This window comes from Phyllobates terribilis, unplaced genomic scaffold (assembly GCF_046119375.1).
Source record: "Phyllobates terribilis strain yellow unplaced genomic scaffold, ASM4611937v1 Scaffold_11__3_contigs__length_659146591, whole genome shotgun sequence".
NCBI classification, from domain to species: Eukaryota; Metazoa; Chordata; class Amphibia; order Anura; family Dendrobatidae; genus Phyllobates; species Phyllobates terribilis.
Window position 1 is genome coordinate 128,900,710 of NW_027362771.1, and position 12,227 is coordinate 128,912,936.

Sequence of the window (12,227 nt, forward strand, 5' to 3'; positions counted from 1 at the left end):
GGATCTTAGAGAAAAGACTAGACGGGTGCCGTCCCCGCCATGTTTCTCCCTGCACCACTCTAGGTGATGGACAGGCTTGGTTTGGGCAGGATGAGTCACCTGACAGTTTCCCTTTAAGACTGGGCTGGCCACGTTTACAGACTTTTTTACTTGAATGCATTTATTTGGGACTAAAAAGTCATTTTTGCATTTGGTTTTCATTACAAATGTTGTACCGCTTGCTTTCTGCAGCCTCTATGGTGCGCTGAATCTTGTAGGCAGAATGAGTTAACTGAGAATCTATCAGTCAGCCTGTGACAGTCCAACGCTTTATCTTTTTCTGAGCTCCTCTCAGCTGATTATGACCACAGACCACTTTAAAGTTGAACATGCAGCTGAGATCCTGTAAGAGCCAAATGGGCCACACTCTGTAATGAATCGCAATTATAATGGAGATAATGCAGAGCAGGACGCGTTAATATCTATGAGAGCGCAAATAAATGCTCCTAGTTACCAGGTGTTTGTAGACTGAGGCTTAGTAACACTGCATGTGGTTACAATGTGATACATAACCGCTCGGTGTGACTACGGGCTTATTCCACGGATGTATCACACCAGAATTACCTGAGAGAAAGCTGAGCCCACAAGTAAAATGGCGGCGCGAGGTAACAGGAAGTGTCTGGAGCGTAATGACGTAGCGCAGCACGCAGGGCACGCTCACCCCTGTTGAGTGGGTGCGGAGAACCCGTGCTTCCTTTTCTCGCTGCTACCCATGACGGAGAGGTGAGTTTCCAGCGCTCCTAGGCCCAGACTCCCGGATAACATAGTGCGTGCTGCCCGGTAACCGCTGTCCTCTCTCTCCCTCCCCAGGAACATGCCGGCTAAGGGTCCCCTGCAGTCCGTCCAGGTTTTCGGACGTAAGGTTAGTGTTTGTGAGAGCATCGTGTCCGGAGGTGCAGTGCGGGCCGGCCTTCGTGCTGGCGCCCATGCTGGTTACCGAGGTGCAGTGCGGGCCGGCCTCTGTGCTGGCGCCCATGCTGGTTACCGAGGTGCAGTACGGCGCTCTGTTCTGCCCGCTCTCCACCACCCACGTGTGCCCTGGTGATCTGCCGTGGTCGTGTGCAGCCTCCACAGCATAAGACAGGAGTACCGCGCCCTGATCTATAGGCCCATCTGATAATCCGGCATTATCACAGGCTGCTGATGAGCTGACCGGTGAGCAGAGCTGCTTATTACTGGGAGAATGTGCAGGACTCCTGCCATCAGTGATCTGTGGCTGCTGGATGAGTGTACCTCCTTACCTCTGCCAGTCCTGGTTCTTTCATTAGCTGACCTGGTTGCCATTATTGGGCATGATGTGCACACAACGGCTTGCTGGCTGATCTATAGGAGCTGGGAATGAGGTTAGGAGATGCGCAGTCACAGGTTACTCACCTGGCTGATGCATCGGAGTCCTGCAAAGAGAATCTCCCATATCTAGCAAAACTATTGTTAAAGGGGTTGTCCGGAGTAGGGACAAGTGTCTGCCATCACATTATGTGAGTCTAGACAGCTGGATGACGGCGGTCACCATTTCCCAGTCTGAGAGGACGATCACTTGTCCCCATGTATGTGAGTTGTATACATGCAAGATGAGTGAGCGCGTTTCCACACTTATGCAAATCACTTAATGTGGGGACACGTGACCACCGCTCGCATCAGGACTACATGCTGTCTCCATACTGCAGACTTTAGTCCCAAGCCTTGACAACCACATTAAGCTTGTGTAAACGCCATTGTTCTTGGCAGCACTTCTTCCTGTGTAGCTGAAAACAATGACCATCTATGCACACAGACTGATCTATTACTGATGTGCATGAAATTTTTGTTGGCCCCTTTAAAAGAAGCAAACTACTAAACTACCATCAATCAGCAAGCTTATAGCAGCAGGGCTGTGGTGTCGGTATAAAATGGACCAACTCCGACTCCTAAAATATATAATAAATTGAGTACAGTAGTTCAATGCAGTTTGTGGGGAATATTTTTTTCATAAGAATTTGGGAAAGTTATGAAATGTCCTATTCCTGATCTAAGGGTCTAGACTTTTAGCTGAGATGAATCTGTGCTACAGTAAATTTATCACTTACACATGAGCCGTGTATGAGGGAGTCGGTGTCATGGAAATTGAGTCATCGGAGGTTTGGCTTACCGACTCCACAGCCCTGTATAGCAGATTGGTGATGGTATCACGCACTCTGCAGCCATCACTTTACTGGCTGATGAACATAAATGAAGGACCAGGTTTGGATGAACTTGGCTCGCTTTTATACTTTTTATACATACTTTTTTGATAGGTGCATCTCTTGTAAAGTTCTGTGTTCTGTACTTTTTTTTTTTTCATTTTAAAAACTGGCACATAATGAAGAACAGACGGACCCCTTATTAATCAGTAGGGCTCCATTAAATTTGCTTGTCTGTACCAGTTTTTAGGTATAGACAATGTGAAAACACTGGTAGCCTAGGGTGGGAGCAGTCTGTATTTAGATAAAGTTGGGGTATTATGGTGACATCTGACTACGATGACGTGCGTGGTAGTGATTTACCCAAAGCCACCACTAGACTATGTCCATCACTGACCGCCATGGTGAAGACATGAGACAAAGGCTCTTACCCAGGATGTCCGGGTGGTGGTAACATAGCTGAGAGTCCTTTACAACATCTTTTGTGGCTAAAGCTGCTCATGGCCAAGAGATTTGTCTGTGGGTCACATAACTTCTGGAATGATGAGGTTTGTTGGATTTTAATCTTTGTTCCAGTTCCTCTGGGAGAGAAGTATCCTGTGATGTGGTAGTTGAATACCCTTTCCTATGGAAAAATGCCTAATATGTAGAAAGTTGCCTGCTGAACACAAAACCTTAGTATGTCTGAGGCTTTCCTGGGTGTAAAGATTCTCTTAAAGAGCCTTAAATATCCCATACCATTTTTCAATATTGCACTATTTCTTTGCCACCTCTCCCTGGTCCTGATGGTTTTTATTACACCGTAGATATTTGCTATAGTGTCCAGACGTCACACTGCATTGTCATAAGCATCAATGGCCCAGGAATGGTTGCAGCAGCATAAATTAAGACACTTGCTTGTCTTAGCTTGCTTGCACAGGTCCACCTTTTCCTAATATCCACATATGCTAGTACATTATAGGAACAAAACGTGGATGTTACCAGGGCTGTGGAGTCGGTAAGCTAAACTTCCGACTCCTCAATTTCCCTGACTCCCAACCCCACAGCCCTGCCTCACTACTGAGCGTGTACATAAAGTGCAGCACAGATTCATCTCAACTAAAAGCCGAGATCCTTAGATCAGGGATAGAACAGACATTTATAGGACATTTCATAACTTTCACAAATTATGAAATCAACAATCAATCTGGCGTTTCCCCAAAAAACCTGTGATCCTTGATGTTGCCTTAGGAGAGCCGTCCAAATCTCCTTATTATCCACCGTGTGCTGCATACCTGTGAAATATAAAAATCTATTACTGGATCCCCCAAATTTTCCTATGACATCAGTTTTCAATTGAAGCCTCAATATACTGGATACCAGGTGATCAAAACACTGATTGTTATCCTTAACAGCTGCTCTTAGATCGGCATCGCTGGTCTCCTTTTTCTCCTTGCCGAGAAACTCTTCCTAAATTATTATGAAAACATTTGCAGCACATCCTGCCTTGAACAACTGAACTTATTATATATTTTAGGAGTAGGGGTCAGTCCATTTTATACCGACTCTACCAAAATAGGCACCGACTCCACATCCCTGGATGTTATACATAAGCAGTTGTACATTCACGTTTTACTGATCATGGCTGTTACTCCCAGTGCGGATATTGTCCTAATACTGTAACATTCCCTTTCAGAAAACAGCAACTGCTGTTGCCCACTGCAAGAGAGGAAATGGCCTCATTAAAGTCAACGGAAGACCCCTGGAGACAATTGAACCTGCAACTCTGCAGTACAAGGTATGAACTACCGCAAACACTGTGTTTGACAGTTATTGAAGCTTTGTGAAAATGAACGACTGGAGTATCCAAAAATATTACTTTGGTTTTGCATTTTTCTGTCTCCTAACTCCTCACGTCACCAGACTGTACTGCTAGATATGACCTGAATGTAGCTTGGTGTCTATTCGCTAGTGCCAGCAAAGTGAATGAGATTCTTGAAGTGTCAATGTTTCTTATTTTTTTTTCCTTGAAGATTTAAATCTGTAACATGTAAATTCTTTCAGCATTTTTGCTGCAGATTTTTCCCATACTAATGAGCGGTGAAAAATCTGCAACAAAACACATGTAAAAATTGTGACAAATAAGCATCTATTTTACAGTGTTTTTCCTGCCGAGAGATGCAGAAATTTCTTCTGCAAATACTTAATGTGTGCACATACCCCAAGTCTGATCTACAGAATGTGGCTTCACATTGAGAATCAACACTATCCTTGTATAGCAATTTGCAACCCACCTTTTATTTAACACCTTCCTGCCATGACCAATTCTTGTGCTTTTGTATTTTTCTCTCCCCTTTTTCTAACGGCCAGCTATTGGTGGGAAAAATAAATGCAGTTCTGCCAGTTTTGTTTTTATAGTATTTATTGTTATGTAGAAATAGCCTGGCAATATATATGATTCTTCATGTCAGTACGATTACAGCGATTCCAAACTTGTATCATTTTACTGCTGCATTTAAGTGACTCCATTGTGGTGCGTGCGCTCTGGGTTCCATTCGGCCTCCCTGATGGGTTATTACAGCAGCCATGGTAGTGATTAAAATAACTGTCCACTACTTTGACAGCCCCTTCTCATGCCCCATGTTTGGCCCCTTAAAAAAACAACAAAAAAACCCCAAACTTCTACTCTCCTCCTGTGCCGGCACCGTTTCAGTAGTTTCGGCACTCTTTCCTGGGGCTCACGTGAGGTTGACATTTGAGCCCTGTGACCAATCATTGCTGGCATCGCTGTCCCCTCCTTAAGACTTCAAAGTAATTAACAGGAAGTGAGCAGCCAACTGCTGTTTTCACTCTCTTGGTTACTTATACATCTGAAGGCTGGAAGAGGGACGCCAGTGCTGATTGGTCACAGGGCTCACATGTCATAACCTCACAAGACCCCTTGGAATGTGAGTGTCGGCACATGAGGTGAGTATAAGGTGTTTGTTTGTTTTTTATGGGGCCAAACATGGGGAACGAGAAGGGGTTGTCCAAATAGTGGACAACCCCTTTAATATTTTCCAGAACTACCATATTGGTTCTCCTATGAAGCTCTGCTACAGGCTAAGTGTCATAGGAGAAATAACGATTTTACTATATACTGCAAGATTGTGGTATTGCAGTACATAGCATAATCAAACGTTTGCAGGCACAAGATGGGTGTTTAAAAAGAAAAGTGAAAAATGCATACATTTAAATCGCCTCCTTTTTCCTCCTTCAAAATTAAAGAAATGAAAACATTAAAGTATAAACCTACCTGGTATTTTTGTGTTCCCGAAAAGAGAAAAAAAATGGGCCCTCACATGGCTCTATCAACAACTGAAGAATAAGTTATGGGTCTCAGAAAATGGTGACACTGTATTTAAAAAAATAAATAAATAATATTTGGTATGGCTGTAATCACACTGTCCTGTAAGAAGAGTATTTTACCAGGTAATTTTTCTGATACAATGAACGCTGTAAAGAGAAAAATAAAACGCCAGCACAAACAGTTAAACAACTTCAATCGAGAGCAAGCTTCAATCTCTGCTGTTAAGTGTCGGCTGTGTAACACGGGCGGCCTCTACCAAATATGGTCGTTCTGCTCCTGACCCCTCTTCATACATGGGCACTCAATGTAGGACATCTTATTACGTCCCACGTTAAGTACATGGTGACTGACCTCAGTATCCAATTATGTAATGTCTTTATATGTAATGTGCGAAGTTTCAGTATCTGCTTTACATCTGCACATTATAATTATTATATTGTGCTCATCGCTGTCCATGTGTACGGTCCGCTACATTTTCTTACCATACGTGCTTTCACGTAGACGGCAGGATAAGTGGTTGGCGGATAACATGCAGCTACTATTCTATGCTGTGACTGTTACCGATGGTGATTGTAACTTCTCGTTTTAGCTGCTGGAGCCTGTTCTTCTCTTGGGCAAGGAGCGATTTGCTGGTGTCGACATCCGAGTCCGCGTGAAGGGTGGTGGGCACGTTGCACAAGTGTATGGTAAGCACAGTGTTGGCTTATATAGAGGCTAATGTTTTTCTCAATAGTTGATTAATATTGTGCCTTACTGTATGAGGTAACTCCTGTAATGTAGTGTGTGGTTTCCATTCCACATGATGTATCAAGCAGAAGTGTAAATTCGTTACTTTGCATTTGCGATAATTTTAAACATTTTTTTTCTTTTTACAGCCATCCGTCAAGCGATTTCCAAGTCACTTGTGGCTTATTACCAAAAGTGTAAGTTCATTTATAGCATGATATGATTTAGTTTTGCCATTATTATGATGTAAGTGCTATAGTATTTTAAGGCATATACCTATCTTGGATTTCTGAGATAATAGTAACTGTATAGATGCATGTATTTTTATATTGTTTTGCGACTGTGCAGCATATAAAATATTTAGACGAAGGCGAAACTGAATCCAATTGCAAAAACTACATATGCCTGGGCTCTATTCTGCCCTTATATAAGGGTTGTGTAGATACCCTGACAGATCCCCTTTAGAGACACTTGACTTAAAGGGGTTGTCCTGTCCTGTGTGACTGCAGACTTATGAATCCCCCAGCACACGCACTGTGCGCTGCAGTGATTCGTCTGTTTGAGGCAAAAACTGAGGGTATGTTTGCATTATACATACTCCTGGCCAGTGGACATGGCTCACTTCTATACACTTGTATTGAGCAAGTCTGTGCTCCGGATAGTGACATGGCCTTGCTCCATACAAGTGTATAGAAGTGAGCCGTGCCCACTGGCCAGGAGTATGTATAGCACATACATATCCTTCTGTGCCGGCTCAGAAACCGGTGAATACTCGCAGCGCATAGTGGTGTACTGGGGGATTTATGAGTCTGCAATCACATAGTAAAAAGAGAGGGGTCGCTCACTGGTCTATTCGGGTGCTCTGAAGAAAAAAGTAATCTCAATTGCAAAAAGAACTTCGGCACTCCATACATGAATATATAAGAAATATTGTATCTAGACTAATGTCACTTTGAAAAGTGAAGTTTTTTTTCGCATAATTTGGCCAATTTATGTGTGCCCATCAACCATGACAAGGTCACCTTCGTATGATGGGAAACTACGCTATGCTACCACTGGATATGCCACTCTTGGGCTGTAAGGTGACCTTGTCGTGGTTGATGGGCACACATAAATTGGCCAAATTATGCGAAAAAAACCTTCACTTTTCAAAGTGACATTAGTCTAGATACAATATTTCTTCTATATTCATGTATGGAGTGCCGAAGTTCTTTTTGCAATTGAGATTATTTTTTTCTTCAGAGCACCCGAATAGACCAGAGAGCGACCCCTCTCTTTTTTTTCTATTAATCATTTTTGGGATCCCGCTCCAGGAACATTGCAGCAGGTATGTGTTCACACTACTAGAAGTTTGACAGCCTTTTTTCTGACCATGTGTCCCTCCCATTCAGTCACAGGTGGTTTTAACTAGCTCTACCAGCCCATACATTGTAGGTTAAAAGCCCATACATTTTAGGTTAAAAGCCCAAGCAGAGACATATTGTTCATACAGGCTTACAGCCCAAGAGTGGCATATCCAGTGGTAGCGTAGCGTAGTTTCCCATCATACGAAGGTGACCTTGTCGTGGTTGATGGGCACACATAAATTGGCCAAATTATGCGAAAATAAACCTTCGTTTTTCAAAGTGACATTAGTCTAGATACAATATTTCTTATATATTCATGTATGGCGTGCCGAAGTTCTTTTTGCAATTGCAATCACATAGTGACTGTAGACTTATCGATTTGGACCAGACAACCCCTTTAATTATGCCCCTAATATATTGTTTCAAACATACTCTTGATTAAAGAAAATGTTAAGATAAATTATGTATTGGCCGACACTCTACCTGGTGAGATGTATTATGTGTATCTGGTATAAACATTTATCTACTTCTTTTTAGTTGTTGATGAAGCTTCCAAGAAGGAAATCAAGGATATTCTTATTCAGTATGACAGGACTCTTCTAGTCGCAGATCCTCGTCGTTGCGAGTCCAAGAAGTTTGGTGGACCTGGAGCCCGTGCTCGCTACCAGAAGTCTTACCGTTAATTGCATTGTACACTCTTTCAATAAACCGTTTGAAAACAACCGTTTTTTCTTTTATATTCCAGAACTAAAAATTGCTGTAGGGAATACTGGTAATCCATAGTTGTATTGTCGTCTACATCCAGCTATTTCTAAAGGGATTGTCCACAGTGTACATTCATCACCTGTCAGGTGGATTCTTGATAAAGATCTAACCATAGTGTTCTGAGCAGTAGGACCAGAATTGTAAGACTGTTCAGGACCCATATTTTAGTGATCACTGGGAGGAGGGTCCCTAAAATGTTGTCATTGCTCCTAAATCGATCATAATTGTCCACTTTTAAAGTGACTGTCACGATTTTTATTTGTTTTTTTTTTTTTTTTTAAATTCTGTAATCTATTAATTTTTAATACAAAGTTACACACCCCAGGCTATAAGGGGGTGCAGTCGATGTCCGACCACCTCCTACACTGCGGCTGCCTCATTTGCGAACTGTGAACGACCCCTGGGAGCCAGGCGGTATTGTACTGTAGAGGAGTATGGTGCTCTGAGCTACAATGTGCCTGTCACAATTTCAGCAGCTGCTCCCTCTAGTGTTTAAAAGGGGAAAATATCAAAACTGTTCAAATTATTTTCCATATTATATACTATTAAAACAGTTATTGTTTGAATAAAAAAACTGATTTTTTTTCAATTGTTTAAAAATAATTTTGACACATTCCCTTTTAAGGGACTACCCCTTTCTACTGTGGGTGATGGACATGGCTGTGTGCTGTATGCTGTACAATTTGTCTGCCCCATAGACAATGGCATGTCGTTTTTTAACTTGTATTTACTTATTAACTTTCTCTGCAGCTGTCGGGGGCTGCGATTTTTGTTTCCTGATGGGTAAGTGAGCACGACACTTACACTCTGCTAATATGGCTGCCCCTGATCATAGGAAATAGTCGATGTCCGACCACATCTACAATGTGCGTGCCTCAGCTGTGAACTGGGCAGGCCCACTGGGATGTCAAGTGCACAGCTGTGGGAGGAATTGGGCGCCTTTTTATTGTCCAGAACTGCTTTGAAATACAATTTCCCCCTGTTAACTCTCGCCATATTCTGCAGTGAGCTGGCTCTGAATGAGCATTAAACTGACTGAGCAGAACCATGTATCTCATCCCATCATATGTGATAGGCTTGCTGAGCCATGCATCAAATCCCATCTCTTGTAATAGATGCATGGCTCAGCAGATCTTAATCCCGTCATGTGTGTTACTTTCCGCTCAACTGTGACTATAATCCCATCATACATGATGCTGTCCACTGAACCATGTATCTAATTCCATCATGTGTGATGCAAGTCTGTTTATCCAATCCCTGTGTGTGAAACTGTCCGCATAGCTAATCTCCAGCAAGGGATACACTCCTCTCTGTGCGTGATATATTCCTCTTATTTAATCCCACCGTGTGATACACTCCCCATATCTAATTCCACTGTGTGATACTCGTGCATCTAATCCCAATGTTAACCGTATCTAATTCCAGCTTGCGATGGACTCAACGTATCTACTCCCATTGCGTGATACACTTCACGTATCCAATCCCAGTGCGTTTTACACGCTTATCTAACGCCAGCGCGTGATACAGCAAACTGCGCCTACTAACAATCTTGTGCACTGTTGGCTGGTATTGTGCACTTGTAGAATTAATTACCATAGGATGCCAGCGTGATACTTGGCAACTAATTGACAGATGCCACATCAGTGGTGCCTATTACCTCCTGATGCAGAAGTGAGACTTTTGGATATTCCCTCTTAAAGTACGACGCTTGCAGTTTGGTTTTTTTTTTGTCAGTTTCTTCATCCACTAACAATCAGTATTGTATGTTCAGTGTGTGCATTAAAGGAGTACTCCGGGTAGATAGATGTTTGTGCTGTTCCTGCACTCATACACTATAAAGATGAGATACCCAGTGTACTTCTATTATCTTTAGAACACTTGTAATCCAGTGTGACAGGCGCTGCTCCTCACTGCTTCCTTCAATAATGGGGTGTGGCTATGCCCCCTGTTCTTGGACTAAGTAGAGACAGATATTGGGATGAGCAGCTAGAAACAGCCTGCTGCAGGCTGCACCCCCTGTTCTCTTCAGAGAAACCGCTATTAGGCAACTGGCTGTTCCTCACAGGGGGAGCTGCACACTTGTGTTGTGCCATATTGCCCCATATGGGAGGGGTGAGCAGTGAGGAGCAGCTCCTGCCACATGGAATTACAAGGGTTATAAAGATAATGGAAGTGCACTGGGCATCTCATCTATATAGTGTGAGGGCAGGGACTGTACAATTTTTATATATATATATATATCTCCCTGAAGTACCCCTTTAAAATACTTACTGGTCGCTGTCTAATGCCTTTTCCATCGCTGCCCTGTTCCTCTCCTGGTTCTCCGTTAAGACAGCTGGCTCAGGGTTTGTGTGGACCGGAGGTCACGTTCTCAATTTAAAGAGTACCTGTTTTAATTATTTTAAAAAAATCAGTGGTACACATGAAAATAAGCAACTTTGTAATATAAATGTTATCAGAAGTATTTCTCACTTGCAATTCTTAGGTAAAATCTGAATTCAGTGAATATAGAGGTTTCCCATTACTAAGATAGGAGATGATAGTTGGTGCTTTTAAAATTCTTTGGAGGGATATGAGCTAGATGCAGACAGACATTTTACTGTAAGTTCTCTGGAAAAGGCTTATCCATGGAACTTTATAAGCACCAACAGTCATCTCAGTACTGGGGAAAATCTGTTTTCACTGAAGGCAGATCTTACCCATGAATTCAGGTTTCCTTTAATGTCAAGCCTCCCTAGTGGCAGGTAGGAAGACATGATATACCCACAGTCCTGTGTCCCCAGACAGTTCAAAAATCCCAATTTTTTTTATTATTGAGACCATTTTGCAATATGGCAGTTTGAGAGGCATGACTTTTTTGATAATTCTATAGATACAGATCTGTGTACAAATTTTTGACAAGTTTAAAGGAGTAGAGACATTGCCCACATTCCTCTTGAAGATTTTCTGATTCTATAATGCATTGCTATGTTTAAAATGTTTTATCTTTTATTGTGCCCGGCAACAGTGAGTTAGCAGCAGACACAGGGTTAATTGGGACCAGCCTAGGATGGGAAGAGTTACATGGGCACATAGGATTTTGGTTCCCTGTTAATTGGTTAGATAGTGAAAAGATTGAGAAGTGAACAGATCTATGGTCGAGTTGCTCAAGACCTGCATTGTAATGGGTGTTCGTGTGGGAAGAGGGGAGACCACAATTTATCAAATAGTATGTTCAAGGATTAAGTCGCAGATGACTTCCAGATCTCAGGCAAAGATTAAAAGGAGGACAGGTTCCTTATCCCAGGCTAGGAAGCCAAAAGCAAGTACTAAGCTGAGGGAAGGATTCCTTATTTTGGGCAAGTGGATCTTCAGCAAACAAGTATCTATACTAGATAAGAAGCTAGTGTGTTGCAATACTGGAACATGACACTTCCTATGGACTACTGAAGTTACAATGGCACAGGAAGGAGAGTGTGGCACTCATCAAATGGACTTTAGTAGTGAGGAGTCGTATCGAGGTACCTCAGCCAGTGAGGTCCTCACAAAACAACATGGAGTTGAGCCTAGCTGGGAGGGGCAGTAGTGATACTTGATCCATGCTGTTCTTACAGGGGGAAGATAGAGCTTCCCATAATGGTTAGCTGGACTTATGTAACATGTAATGGAAGTAATGTCCCGCCACATATAACTCTAAAGTTCCTGACTCTGGATTGTACAGAACAAACATTCTTGAAATGTTGTGCCTACTATCTAATGTATATACTTCTCATCAAGTTGTTCAGTAAAAAGTTTAATTGTAGACTTTGGTCTCCCTCATTCACACCTATGTCATCTGGTCCTAGCCTGTGATGTAAAGCTGCAGTATGCGGTCTACAGAGGTGC

The 12,227-nt window shown here is 42.5% G+C and overlaps 1 protein-coding gene across 1 annotated transcript; it reads left to right on the forward strand.

The window, feature by feature from the left end:
• Positions 1–660: 660 nt before the first annotated feature.
• On the forward strand, positions 661–8,320 carry RPS16 (ribosomal protein S16). The gene is made up of 6 exons (XM_073651594.1): positions 661–762; positions 850–901; positions 3,874–3,975; positions 6,116–6,212; positions 6,402–6,449; positions 8,136–8,320. The coding sequence occupies exons 1-6, from the start codon at positions 752–754 to the stop codon at positions 8,279–8,281; spliced, it is 456 nt and encodes a 151-aa protein (XP_073507695.1). The 5' UTR covers positions 661–751; the 3' UTR covers positions 8,282–8,320.
• Positions 8,321–12,227: the final 3,907 nt, after the last annotated feature.